Source organism: Pyrus communis, chromosome 8 (genome assembly GCF_963583255.1).
Source record: "Pyrus communis chromosome 8, drPyrComm1.1, whole genome shotgun sequence".
NCBI classification, from domain to species: Eukaryota; Viridiplantae; Streptophyta; class Magnoliopsida; order Rosales; family Rosaceae; genus Pyrus; species Pyrus communis.
This window is the reverse complement of record NC_084810.1, coordinates 15,800,170-15,814,906: the sequence shown is the minus strand read 5'-3', so window position 1 is coordinate 15,814,906 and position 14,737 is coordinate 15,800,170. Positions and strand designations below refer to the sequence as shown.

Here is a 14,737-nt window from a genome sequence, read left to right as displayed (position 1 = left end):
CTATACGCACTGTCTAACCACCAAGGCTACTGCTACTGGTATCTTCCATGTAAAAGATAAAAACCATCACACCATAATGCTCTATAGATCTGTTGCGGAGGAACAAATCATCCAGGATGTGATGCCGTTTAATGGACTCAGGTAGGTTCTAGTGGGTTATCTGAGACGTAGTAATCTTTTTGAAAAAGGATAGTGATCTTCTTTTTTGCCTTTGTGAAAGTGAAACACTCATTTTATGTTCAGCAAACTTTAATTGTAATTATCAATTTTGAAGTTCTAATGATTATGTTGGAAAATTAGTTTATTATTAGTGTTAATTTTTTTTAACTAGAAAACTAATAAACCCTAAACAACTCAGGCATGACAACAAAGCAAACTGACAACAAAGAAGAAGCCGAAGAGAGAGACAAGTGACACAGACTGAGTGCAAAGAACAAAAGAAAGAATAACAAACCGACTACAAACACTAAATGCAACTTTGTTAACTGAAAAGAAAGATTGCCATGATATACATATCATATGATGACATCATGACTGACTTGTTATTCTACAAGTTACAAAGCATCTTACTTATGGAGAAAGCTAAAACAAACCCTAATCCCTAACAAACAAGAAATCATAAACTTAATAGGCAAGAAAACCTAATCCTTGACCCATAAGAAAACCACTAAAAATAACAATAATGTTGCAACAGATTATTTATGTTAGCCTTATATTATGTGGTCAAATTTGTATAACTTTGCACTTCTACTTCAGCATTCCACAAAACATGAGATTATATGCAGAGGAACTTCAATCTTTCCAAGTTATGGTACTTACTGTATCATCGAAATATTGAGAATTAAGCTCCTCACAAGGTTTGAAATCAACCCGCAGATGTTGAATCCTACAAATGAACTTGAAGAAATCGAAGCTAAAGAAAGTTTCTATTTTTAGTAATAGCCGTTATGTTTAAATGTCCAATGACTAGTTTAAGTTACTATTTCGGAAAGGCGAATAGTTGTGTTTGTTCTTATCCCTTGAATGTACTGTGTTGCTGGATCCATCCCTAAGTGGAAGGACCACAGCTCCTGATGCTCTAGAGGGCTGAGATTGATCCCTAAAAAATAGGATCTCTCCAAGCCTCTATATGCTAGGGTTTTAATGAATGAAACACTGTGAAATTTTACTCTCTCTCACTCTAGCCTCTCTGCAATATTGTTCTTCGAATCCCTATTTTCCAAAAGCCAAAACCTTAAGAAATTAACACAAAAAATAGTGGCCTGGTACCATTTCATCATGGTATCAAAGCTCTAGGTCTGATTCTAAAAAAAGGCATGATACTGTGAATGAAATCCATCTTGGAAGGAAACCCAAAAAACCTTAAAAGTGGTTCATCTGGTGGAGATTTAAGAACTCCACAGTTTAATGGCACCAACTATGACTTCTAGGTCGTTAAAATGGAAACCATTCTCATATCACATGATCTATAGGATGTAGTCGAGCATGGCTTTCTTGCACAACCTGTTCGCAGCAATGAAACCTCAGAAGATGATGAAAGGGAAACTGCTCAAATCCCATTGGAGGCACATGATGTTTCAAAGGAAGAAAAAATAAAAAATGCCAAAGCATTGAGTCTCATTCAATGGGCAATTTTTGATGAGTTATTTCCTCGAATTAGAAATGAGAAGACAGCAAAGGGGTGCTCGAGAAATTCTAAAAAGAGAGTTTAGAGGAGACAAAAAGGTAAGAACTATTAAACTTCAAGTTATTAGGGATGAATTTGAGTACCTAAGAATGTCTGATGGAGAAACACTAGATGATTATTTGGCTAGGTTCTTTGAAATTGTGAACAATCTGAAATCCCTAGTGAAGATATGCCTAAAAAAAGGATTGTACAGAAGTTACTAATAATGAGTCTAAGTAGAAGATACAAGTTTATAGTGTCTATCATTGAAGAAATTAGAGATCTTGACAGCATAAAAACTGAAGAAGTACTAACCTCAATTAAAGTGTATAACAAGAGAGAGGAACTGCATGATGATATAAATTCTCTGGTACTGAAAGGGCATTTAGCAGTGTAAAAGTTGGAAGTAACAATAACAATAGTGAAAATTATAAAGGCGCACAAAATAGGTAAAACCAGAAGTGGGGACAAAATAAGAAAGGAAGAAATTGGTCTCATAATAGTAACTGGAACAATCGTGGAAATACTAGCTGGAACAATCAAAGTGGTGGCTATTGGAACAACAAGAACTCCTTTCAAGGAAAGAAAGGAAGCAATAGTCAAGGAACTGTGTAACCATAATGCCAAACATGTGAAAATTATCATTTTGGGTTTTGTAGGTACAAAGGCAAGCCAAAATGTGGCAAGTGCAATATATTTGAGCATATACTGCAAAAGACTCTGACTACAACAAACAAGTAGCTAACTATACAATGAAGAAGAAATAACTACAGGGGCAATGTTTTATGCCTGTCACTCAGCCTCAATTGCTCAAGACAGATCAGTGTGGTTTGTAGACAGTGCATGCAACAACCTCATAACTTCTCAAGAATCTCTGCTAGTAAACCTTGACAGTTCAATCACCTGCAAAGTGAAAATAAGGATTGGGGACTGGTGACTTGGTACAAGCAATAGGGAAAGGTACACTTGTAATGGATACAAAGCATGGGAAAATATTCATAAATGAAGTTATGTTGGTTCTAGGGTTAGATGAAAACTTATTAAGTGTTGGTCAAATGATGGAGCATGGCTACTATGTTCTGTTTGGTGGTAATATGGTAGTAATCTTTGATGACTGCAACCTTGAGAATGTGGTAGCTAAAGTAATTATGGTTGGAAATAGATGCTTCACCTTGTTTCTAGAATCTTTAAACCATATGGCAAGGAAGGCATCAATTGAAGAAAAATCATTCATGGATATGGCACAAAAGGCTAGGTCATTTGAACTTTGTTAGTCTAAAAATGATGCTGAAAGAAGATATGGCCATTAGATTACCTATTCTATCAGAAATTCAAGATGTGTGTGGCCCTATGCCAAATGAATCTATTGGTGGAAACATATACTTTATCACCTTTATTGATAATTTTTCAAGGATGTGTTTGGTCTACTTTCTCATAAATAAATCTGATGTGTTCAATGTATTTAACAAGTTCAAAGCTTTTGTTGAATTTCAAAGTGGCTTTACCTTAAAAAAGCTGAGAAGTGATAAATAAGGTGAATATATCTCACATGAATTTCTTGATTTTTGAATAGATGTGGGAATAGAGAGGCAATTGACTGTTGCCTACTCACCTTAGCAAAATGGAGTTGCTGAGAGAAAGAAACATAACAGATGGAGAAATGGCAAGATCCATGATGGCTGATAAGAAGATCCATGTGAAGTTTTGGGTTAAGGCAGTTGTACTGCAGTGTATCTGCAAAATAGGTGTTCTACAACTATAGTGAAGGATAAAACACCATTTTAGGCATTCACAGGTAGAAGACCTGGTATAAAACACCTAAGAGTGTTTGGATGCATACACTATACACATATCCCATCACAGTTGAGGCAGAAGTTTGATGAAAAGATAAGCAAAGGCATCTTTATGGGTTATGGTAGCTGTGAGAAGGGATACAGAATCTTTGACTTACAATCCAAGAAAATTATATGATGTGATAGAAACTACCACACAAATTGAACCTTTTTTAGACAATTATAGTATACGTAAGTAGGGATCGTTCTAAGCCGGGGATTAGAAGGAATGTTAATCAACACAAATTAGACTTAAAACACAAAACTAGACTCTAATGACTCAAAACTGACCAGACGAACTCAAAACAGCGCAAAACAAACAAACTGACTCAAAACAGGAACTAAAGGGTGATTTGGACGAATTCTAGACTTAACTTGACTCAAAATACTAATGGGGACATGTTTGAACGAATTTTAAACTAAAACTAAGTAGGTTGCAGAAACAAAGTATTTGATACTAAATTAGGGTGAATGAAGGGGGTGAAAGGCTAGCTACAGGGTCCTTCTCCATACATGACACATATGCATACAAATCGATTTCCAGTTATTATTCCTATAAACCATGAATGACAATGCCCCAAATTAATTGTGAACTGCACAAATTAACTCTCAAATTTTCCTAATTTCATTGAATTGGACTCAGGACGCAATCAAATTATTCTTATCAAGTTCCCTATATGAACAGCATGATAGAGATACATATCAAAGATCATTAAGTTCTATGAAAATATTAAGCATTGACAAGGTATTCATAACTATGAACTACATGATACTTCTACCATGGATTTACTTAACACAATCATGACTAGTGATTTCCACTACTTATAAATATAAGTTCATAACTATTAGGTGAAATTCCCTTATATTTTAGCATCAGATTCATGCATGCAAACTAAGTATGCATCCTTAATCAACATACAAGAATAAGTTATCAATCAAACAGATAAGTAAATCGCATTCATGTTTTACGAAACAATAAATGGATGTAATCAATTCATATCACATATATGTTCATGGCTTCGAATTCACCTCTAACTAAAACGAAATTAGTTCCACATGCCTATCATAACTGAAAACCAAATTAAAACAAACATTGAACTAAAACTAAGGATAGAATAAACCCAGAAACGCTCTAGCACTCCAATGGCCTTGGATGGCACAATCCTTGGATGTAGCACGGCTCAAAACTCCTTCTCTCCTTCCTTCCTTGTTGCGGCATAAAATATATTTTCTCTCTGAATTCTCTCTATGGTTTTCTCCCTTTTGTGCAGCATAAAGTATGTATATATATGCTAGGGTTCATGGCACCAATCCTTGGAGAACAAGGATAGGGCACAGCACAAGTCCAGAAGGAAAAGAAGTAGGGTAGTTCGGCACAAACTTAGGGCTTCTAGAAAGGGGTATTGTGACAAGTTTCTAGAAGGACAAGGGATAAGATATGCGGCACAAATCTAGGGCAGAGGATAGGGCTTCTAGAATCAGATATTTAGGTGATTTAATGTGAAATTGATTCCCCTTTGCAGCTAGAATTAAGGTAGGAAAAGATTAGGATAGGATAAGATAAGGTAAGGTTGGATAAGGTTTGGATAAGATAAGGTAGTTTGGATAATGTTTCCTTCTTTTTAGTTGATTTCTTATCTTCCAAGTCTTGAATTAATTTCTTCAAATGTTAAACACATTCCTAGCCTCTTTTGATCTTCAAAAACGTCCATCCACCTTGCTCCATGCATGTGTTATCCATTCCAAGCCCAAAACTGCTCTAAACTGCTCTAAATTGCCTTTTCTTGCCAACTTTGCCATTTGGACCTACAAACACACGAAAATAGCTTAAAACACTAATAAATAGAAACTAACTGAGTAAATGCAAGGAAATAGGCTAACAAAGTCGCATAAATATGCTCCTATCATTATACTCTCCAGAAGTGTAGTGTTTAATGAAAATCAATCTTGGAATTGGGAAAGCAACAAGGTTGAGTCACTCTCTGTACCTATCAGTTTTGAGAATGACACTAGTGACAATGAAATGCAAACAAGTTCACCTCATGAAACTCAAATTGAAAATGTTGCAAGTCCTCAATTGGTCTCAGATATTGTTGGTTAATAAACAAATAACAGTGAATGTTCAAGTCTAAACTCAACTCCTAGCTCTACAACCGTGAAGTGGAAGAGCCTAGATGAAATATATGCAAGATGTCATATACAAAATCATTACTTGTGAAGTTTAGCCTTGAAGACTGTAAACCTATGTCTATTCCTCTACTTACTGGTGATAAGCTCAAGAAGATAGATGAAAGTGGATTGGCTGATGAAAGCATGTATAGAAAAATTGTAGATAATCTATTGTATTTGATGGCAACTAGACTAGATCTGATGTATGCTGCTAGTTTGTTGTCAAGGTTCATGAACAATTCCACAAAGAAACATTTTGGAGTTGGAAGGAGAGTTCTAAGATGTGTGCAGGGCACACTAAGTTATGGAATTGAGTACACAAAAGACAAAGTTGCAATCCTTGTAGGATTTTGTGATGTTGATTGAGCAGGAAGTGAAGATAATTGTAGGAGTACCTTAAGCTATGCCTTTAGTTTTGGCAGTGGTGTCTTCTCTGAGACTTCTGTGAAGCAAAACACAGTTGCTCTATCAACTGCAGAAGCTGAGTATGTCTCAACTCAGGTGGTTAAGGTTTGTACTTGATGATTTTGGGGAAAAGTCGGCCATAATAGAATAGATAGGCGAAGTAGCCAATAGCAGTCTGTTCTCGCCTATCGATAAATAGTAGGGTGCTTCAAAGCTCAAACCATTTGAAACTGAATTGATGCAACACCCCTATTCTATGATAACATGTCTGCAATCTCTATGGTGAAGAACCCTGTCTTCCACCAGAAAACTAGACACATAGATAGGAAATTTCACTTCATAAGGGAAGCATTACAAGAATGAGTGATTGATGTGAAGTTCTACAGAAGTGAAGAACAACTTGAAGATATCTTTACTAAGGCATTATCTAGAGAAAGATTCAACTACTTGAGACTCAAGTTTGGAGTGAAACCAGTGAGCAGCTTAGGAGAGGCTGTTGAGAATTAAGCTCCTCACAAGGTTTGAAATCAACCTGCAGATGATCTTGCAAAGATGAAGAAAGTTTCTATTTTTAGTAATAGTCGTTATGTTTAAATGTCCAACGGTTAGGTTAAGTTACTATTTCGGGAAAGATGAACATCTATGTTTGTTCTTATCTCTTGAATGTACTGTGTTGCGGGATCCATTCCCAAGTGGAAGGACCATAGCTCATGATGATCTAGAGGGCTGAGATTGATCCTTGAAAAATAGGATCTCTCCAAGCCTCTATATGCTAGGGTTTTGATTAATGAAACACTATGAAATTTTACTCTCTCTCACTCAAGCCTCTCTGCAATATTGTTCTTCGAATCCTTATTTCCAAAAGCTAAAACCTTAAGAAATTAACATAAAAAGATCATGGCCTGGTACCATTCCATCACGAAAATCAAAGTTACAAGAGTATAGATATAGAAGCAGTCTCCAATTCACTTAGCATGAACTTATTATAAAGCACCAAATACAACACTAAACAAGTCATAACCTGCTTATAAAAAGATACTAAAGTTCAGTTCCAGGAAACGTATTTCACAGCCGATATAAACATCTGATCTTCCAAAGAAACTCTCCTAAAAGCCCGAACGAAGAACTAGCTCTCTACTTACAGCGCTTTTTGGTATCATAAGGATCAATAATAGTGCGTTCCATCTGTACCCGGTATATGTCCAGAGTATATTTGGAAAAGAAAAAGAAGAGAGAAATAAGCATATGAGGATATACTGAATGGAAGAAATCACCACTGAAATTGTTTAGTAATATAGTGTATTGATGCTGGAAATGACCAATAACTCTATTTTTTTTCCTTCTGCAAACAATTAAAAATAAAAATCCGCATGTTCATAAGTTGTTAGAAAGTACTAAAGCTCAAATATTATTTTTTTTCCTGGCAACAGGTTCTCTTATTAACCCACATATATTTCTTTCCATAGCAGGATGCATGGACACGGACACGGATACGGCGATACGATACGATACGACACGGGGACACGTCAAATTTCTAAAAATGAAGACACGATACGTCAAGGATACGGCAATTAAAAATATATATAAATAAATAAATATATCTAAAATATTATAAAATAAACATTCAAATTTATTACTCAAGTTTAAATGTATTTCAATAAACTCCTAACAATTAGAAAGATAGTCCATCCAACAAGCAATTAGTCTTCAAACTTGAAAAATTAAAATGAAAATCCAAACGAAAATTAAAAAAAGCAAAGTCTCATTCAACTTCCACATTCATGATGTCTCCTCCAGTAACTAAAGTAGTCTCCAATGACGGTTCATCAAGTGAAAGGTTAGCTATTTCAAGCATCCCGACACTTTCTTCACCCAAGTTTTCAAAGCCATCTCCTCCAACATCCCACAATTGAGTAATACCTTCCTTGTAGGTTGAGCTATTCCTTGATAAAAGACGAAGATTATTATGCACAAATACCAAATCCTCAGCTCTTTGTGGTGTAATCTTGTTCCTTCTTAAAGAGTGAACAAAACTATAAGTGCTCCAATTTCTTTCACAACAAGAGGAGGAACAAGGTTGTCCAAGTAGCTTCAACGCTATGGATTGGAGACTAGGTGTAGAAGCTCCATGGACAATCCACCACATCACTGGTTCCAAATGAAATCTATCATTCATAGAATCAATAGCTCCAAAGTCATTCAAGCACATAGAGAAAGAGGCATACTCCACATTGATATTTCTTCTAATTTCCTCATTGGAAAAGTATCTCTCAAAGCACTTTTTCCTTTCAATTGTAAGTTCAACATCTCGGTGTGGAGCAAGACGACTAGGGTCTTCTTGGAGCCATTCTGAACTATAATACCTAAAATAAAAGAAATAACAGTTTAAAAATGTACTCATAACTAAAAATTAATCTAGAAGAATTTATAAGTAAGTTAGCAAAATCATTACCTTGGATTTAATGAATGTGCCAAACAATGAAGTGGTGTGCTACTTTTAGTCCATCGCTCCAATAAAATGCGATACACCGCATCAAAAAAGCTGCTTTTTTCATGTAATGCCTTGCGCTCATTCCTGTATATAGCAGCTTTCACCTTTTCAATCATAGCATCCCACCACTCATACACCAAGTGAAGACAAGGTTTATCTGTGTCAGCCATTCTAATAACCTCATATATTGGAGCTGTAAAGAAAAGAATATAATCAATCTTCTCCCAAAAATCCTCATCCAATATCTTTTGCTTCACCATCATTGCTTTAACCAAATCATCTTCTTTGTACAAAGCCCAATTCGGGCTAATCACCATTTGTTGTAAACCTTCCTTTATTTCCTTCAATCTTCTAAGCATCACAAGTGTGGAAGCAAATCTGAAAAATTTAAAAATTAGGACAACTTATAATTAAATAAGGAAAAAAAAAAGTGGAGAAAACAAACCTTGTTTCGGCAATGGAAAGTAACTTTAGTTTGCAATGTTCATTAAACATGGACAATCTCATGCTATGGTTCATAATAAAATTTTTTATGGACCAAGCATCACTAGCAATAGTTGAAATCCAATTGCAGTCCTCGTAGGAAACTTCTGTTTGTTTCGGAGTACATATACTCTTCAAAGCAAGATTAAGAGTGTGAACAACACAGGGTGTCCAAAAGATATGGGGATAGTGGGCCTCAATAAGTAACCCAGCAGCTTTACAAACAGGGGCATTATCAGTGATCACTTGAACAACATTTTCATGACCAATTTCTTTAATAGCTTCTGTAAGAAAGTTGGCAATACAATGCTTGTCTTTGTATTCACCTTCACAATTAATTGCTCTCAAGAACATTGGCCCACTTTCACAAGCTGCCATAATATTAATAAGTGGTCTCCTTTGAGCATCTGTCCACCCATCACTGCAAACACTTACACCTTTAGTGCTCCATGTGCGCTTGATTGGTTGGAGGCACCGCTCAATGTGACTCTTCTCTTGTTGCAGAAGAGTAGTTCTCAGTGCGTTGTAACCTGGTGGAACATACCCTGGAAGTGTAGAAGCACGAACATATGAGTTCCGATAGTGCGGATTTCTTGCAAGGTTAAATGATAAGCCACCTGTATAAAACATCCTTGCAACTTCGGCATCACATTGATCTCGAGCCTCCTTGTTAAAAGCTTTACTGAGAGGCCCACTTATTCCCTTTCTCTTCTTTGGATCAAGATTTGTTTCAGGTAGATCATAACAGAATGAACCAGTATTGGGCAACGAAACATGTTTAGGAGCAGAACTCTTCAACTTGTATTCACACTCTCGAACTAACTTATTCATTTCCGCAAGAGTTTCATTAGTAACCTTATTGCAAGGCACGATCCCATTTCCAGACATTTTTAACAAATGAAACTTGACCCTAGAGTAGGATCCTTTATAAGTTTTTTGACAATAATTGCACTCAAATTTAGTATTTCCTCCTCCTCTATTTCCCACTTTTTCGAGCTTTTTGACATACTTCCACAGCGGAGCATTATAATTTTCAACAATCTCATCCAGATTAGCATTATCATTCACATGATTATCAGGGTGATTCATCTTCCTAAATTAACAAACATATAAACAATAAAAGTCAATTCATCGTATAATCGTATAGACAAAGACTAATACATGAAAAATTTATATTAACTTAAGAAATAAAAAATGCATCATGAAAGCATATACATAAAATATTATAATCTAAATATCTAGAACACTGTATTCCCAATTTACATAACAGATTAAGCTAAATATCATAAAAGTACAATAATATCTAGAACAATGTATTATAATCTAAATATCATGAAGGGCTCCAATAGAAAAATGTTGGCGTAAGGATATATGGAGGCCCTTTTTATTATATTATATACAAAAAGCAAAAGAATATAAACAAAAGCTTTGAGTGCTTCCACGGACAGTGCCACAAAGCTGCATTCATTCGACTACTATATTAATTTAATATATTATATACAAAAAGCAAAAGCCCTTTTTCCAACCTACACATTGAATCAGGACTCAAAGCAATAGCCTTTAACTTCGAAATTAAAAACAGGAAAGCAGCTTTCCTTTCAGCTGCAGATCCGGGTTCTGCTTCTGGGAACCAAATTGAGCTTCAAAATTAACATAGTGAAAACGAAGTCGAAAGCTCTTACCAGCAGTTGCAGACGGAGACTATGGAGACGACGAAGCAGTTGGACGGAGACGACGAAGCAGTTGGACGGAGACGACGGAGCAGTATCAGACGACAAGTCTGATTTCTGAATTCTGATTTCTGAGGTTCAAGTGAAGAAAAATAGGTAAATCATTATTTTATACCCAAAATCGTTTTGGGTTTTAGCCAAACAATCGTTTCAGTTTAGCTAATTGGAATCAATCACGATTCTGTGCGGATTTCTTGATTTATTTTTTATTTTTTTTCTTCTGATTATCCTCTGATTTAGTTGGATTATCCTCTGATTTAGTTGAAAACGTATCCGAAAAGTGTGATACGCGTATCTCATCAATAAATAACGTATCCCTTCATTCCGATACGTATCGGGCTCGTATCCACACGTATTCTATGCGTATCCGTATCCCTGCGTGTCAGATACGGGATACGCTGGCTGTTACCCGTGTCCATGCATCATAGATAGAATGTAACGGCATGGATGGTTCTAAAGAAGAAACATTTCTGCAGATTAAAGCTAAGATTGATCAAAATTCACTCTAAGTACTACCTCCAGAATTTGATGAAGCTTTTCCCTCAGGTAAATATATTCACGCTTGACCACGTCAAAGTGCGCAAAGCACCTAAAAGCATAGCATTTGTTGAAATAGTGTTAATAGAGAGGATTTGTATAAATCTGAGTGAATTGCGAAGGTTGTTTAGTGTTATTCTTTCTATTCACCCTAAACCTAAACCTTTTAAAACCCTGGCTTATTTTTTGTCATAGAATTGCATCCAGTCCTATTTTCCTACATGGAAATGAGGGGCATATGGAGTGCTTTAAATTTTAAGGATTATAACTGTATGATGTGGACACAAGTAATTTCATTTTTAGCAGCTTGGTGATGAGAGAAAAATTCTTACTTTTCCTTATTATAGGCAAGGCTTGATTCTCGGAGCTCACGACAAGCAGCAGCCACCCGGCAACCACCAACACTGTAACTCCAAATGCAGCAAACATATCAATATATACTAATTAAGTGGAAAAGTAGATATAAAAGTCGAGCATCCTTTGGAGCTCCTAATGAGAATAATAATATATAATACTAAAATGCAGAAATAATCAATAGATGGAAATAATATCTTCTATGTCAGAAAAGAAACTCCATCCCCATAATCCTTTGTCTTTCCTTTGTCACATTTAAAACTTGACTAGCAATTTCTCTCTTGTAGATAATAAACCATTTATTTAATGTCTGCTTATAATGGATACCCAGGATTAGAAATGGATTTTATGAGGTATAATATTCACTGCGGGTCTCAATTAAAAAAACATTTCGAGACTCAAGAAATAAGTGTTCGCTATCCCACATCGGTGGGGAAAAGAAAAATGATGAGTTTAAATACGATTGCCATACTCTAACTAATATCGAGTACTTTTGTGATAAAACCTCAAACTCCTCTTAGGAGGGACCTTTAAAACATACAAAAAAAATTAAATTAAATATAGCAATATCAATAATTGAAAAAAAAATTAAGATTTTTATAATTGGCGTGAAAAAAATTTATAAAACAAGAGTAATGGGGCTTTAAAATTTATGAAAAATTGAGTAATAAGATGATTCTATTATAAGAGTAGAATTTGTTTATGAGCTTTAATATAAAATTAAAAAATGAAGATTCGAAGAAAAATTTAAGATCATAACTCAAAACTATTGCTATGAGATTACCTTTGTTTTATATGAACTGACAGAAAAAAAGAAATTAGTTTTTACATGGTAAAAGAGAAGGCTAACTATAAGTTTGGTTTTATGAACTGATAGAAAAAAAAAAAAAGAAAGCATCTTTGCAGTTCTACCTTGATCATTGAAGGTCTTACGACATAGGTGTATAAAATTCACACATTTCTTGACTGAAATACATGTAAATAGGCAGAAATCTGAGATGTAATCAACAATAATATTACCTTGCGCTAATTCCCTTGAGCTTGTGCGTAAGGTCTGTAACCTTAGGATAGTTGAGAACAGGTTTGCTCATAAAACTGAATTCTGTCAAATAGTCAATATGTATAGGCAATAATTAAACTTAAATAGCAATTACTTGAAACCATTGAAGAAAAATACAGTTTTCTTTCAAGTCCTTCCATGCCATAGTCAGCATCACGAATGAACATGGCTATTACTTCCACAGCCAAACCAGGAGTTTCATTGTCTAATTCTTTCAGTTGATCAAAGCGGTCGGCCAATATACCCTGCCAGAAACATGGCGATTAGTTTGTAAATTAAATTTAATACGATCCTTTTTTGTTTGTTGGGAAAAAAATGTTACCTGTTACTGCATAAACAATAATCACCCTAAAAACCAGTGACCAGCCCAACCAAATACTAACCCTACGGACCTACGGTGAAGAGGAAAACAATGATGCAACACCTAAAATAGAGAGATTATGTGAAATTTCATAATAAAAAAAAATGGGTAACGTTTGGGAATTACCATTTTCAACCATATTTCTTGGGTTTATTTTGTGGCATTGTGATAAAGTTAATTACTTCACTATAGAGACACACCCCATCCAGAAAAATCTACAAAAATTAGCAAAGCCATCGCAGGCTTCTTGTTTCCCTCTCTCCCTCTAAATTTCCCTCCTCCTTCACCAAACAAAATAGATTTGTAACACCCAAGTCTTCAGTATTACATGCAAATCAATCAGAAACATGAATAGACATTTAGATTAACGTATAAAGCTCACCAAATTTCAAAAAGGAGTTTTTAAAAAACCAAAATTAATTAAATAATTAAGGATTTCGAAAAGACAAGCTAATTAGCATTTAAGAAAAGCAAAGGAAAGAGGAAGGAGTGAGCTAACCTGCTCCTGCAAAGAGCGGGTAAAATCATAGAGCTGTTGTTCAAGTCGAGCCCCATACATTTTCTTCCTCCAGAGAGAGAGAGAGAGAGAGAGAGAGAGAGAGAGAGAGAGAGAAGAAACAAGAGAGCGAAGTGGAGTGTTTCAATGGCTTTGCATGTCTGTATAATATCACAATCTGAACTGGCGGTTTCATTCTGCACTTTGCTTTGGCTGAATTCTCTCTCTTTGTCTCTCCTACCTGCACTTTGCTTCACTTGGAAAGCCCCACTTCCTTACTCCTTTAGGCGCCTAGCGGTTACGAAAGAAAGACAACTCTCTCTCTTGCTGTCACTCGATGTGTGAGATTTTGATATTGTTTCCCACGCTCTCATGGTGCAAGTCTGTAACACGCGTTTTCCCAATCTAAGGCCCAAGGATTATCTGTTTTTACTGGAAAATGGGCACTTCGTGCTAGAATCTAGTAGTATTCTTCTTATAATTTACGTTCAAATCTCGTAAATAATGTGTTCAACACCAAAATTGTTATGGTTGTCTTATGGTGATTAGTTACTACAAATATATCATTATATTAGAAACCGGCTAAAATTTAAGTCAATGTCGGTTCAATATTGTATTGGACCAAGTTACTTTATGTTTAGATGAGGACATTTAAAATTATTAATAAAGAATTTTTAAAATGATGGAATTCACATTTCTTTGTATTTGTGAAGTTGTTTGACTAGTTATGGTGATGTTAGTGACTTGGTGGGTGGTGAAGGCGGTCCTGATAATGGGCGATGACCGCGGCAGTGTTGGTGGTGGGAGTGAGGGTGGCGACAACAATGGGAGTGGAGGCCATGGTGGTGTGGGGGTGGAGGCGGTGATAGTGATGGGTGGTGACGATGTTGATGATGATGGGTGAAGGCATTGTTGGTGGTGGAGTGAAGATGACAATTGAATAAGTTTCTATCAGAAAACTAATCTCAACTACTTATATAAGGTCCCTTGTTTCTTCGATGTAGGATTCACTCTCACGTTCTCAGCACTCCCCATCACGTGTAGGGAATTTTCAAGACTAACACGTGGACATTACAAATCGAGCGACGTTGAGCATTGGTCCTTCTTTCGTTGGACCACATGCTCTGGTATCATGAAGAAGTTGAGGTTTCAT

The 14,737-nt window shown here is 35.7% G+C and overlaps 2 protein-coding genes across 2 annotated transcripts; both read right to left on the bottom strand.

Annotated features, from left to right (window-relative positions):
- Positions 1–7,608: 7,608 nt before the first annotated feature.
- Positions 7,609–10,236, bottom strand: LOC137743912 (uncharacterized). Its single transcript, XM_068483840.1, has 3 exons — positions 9,009–10,236; positions 8,525–8,941; positions 7,609–8,435 (listed from the first exon to the last, which is right to left on the bottom strand). Exons 1-3 carry the CDS (start codon positions 10,133–10,135, stop codon positions 7,835–7,837), a joined length of 2,145 nt encoding a protein of 714 aa, XP_068339941.1. The 5' UTR covers positions 10,136–10,236; the 3' UTR covers positions 7,609–7,834.
- Positions 10,237–10,724: 488 nt separating this feature from the next.
- LOC137743022 (histidine-containing phosphotransfer protein 2-like) lies at positions 10,725–13,647 on the bottom strand. The gene is made up of 5 exons (XM_068482944.1): positions 13,588–13,647; positions 12,822–12,972; positions 12,688–12,769; positions 11,293–11,365; positions 10,725–10,847 (listed from the first exon to the last, which is right to left on the bottom strand). Exons 1-5 carry the CDS (start codon positions 13,645–13,647, stop codon positions 10,725–10,727), a joined length of 489 nt encoding a protein of 162 aa, XP_068339045.1.
- Between the last annotated feature and the right edge of the window lie 1,090 nt (positions 13,648–14,737).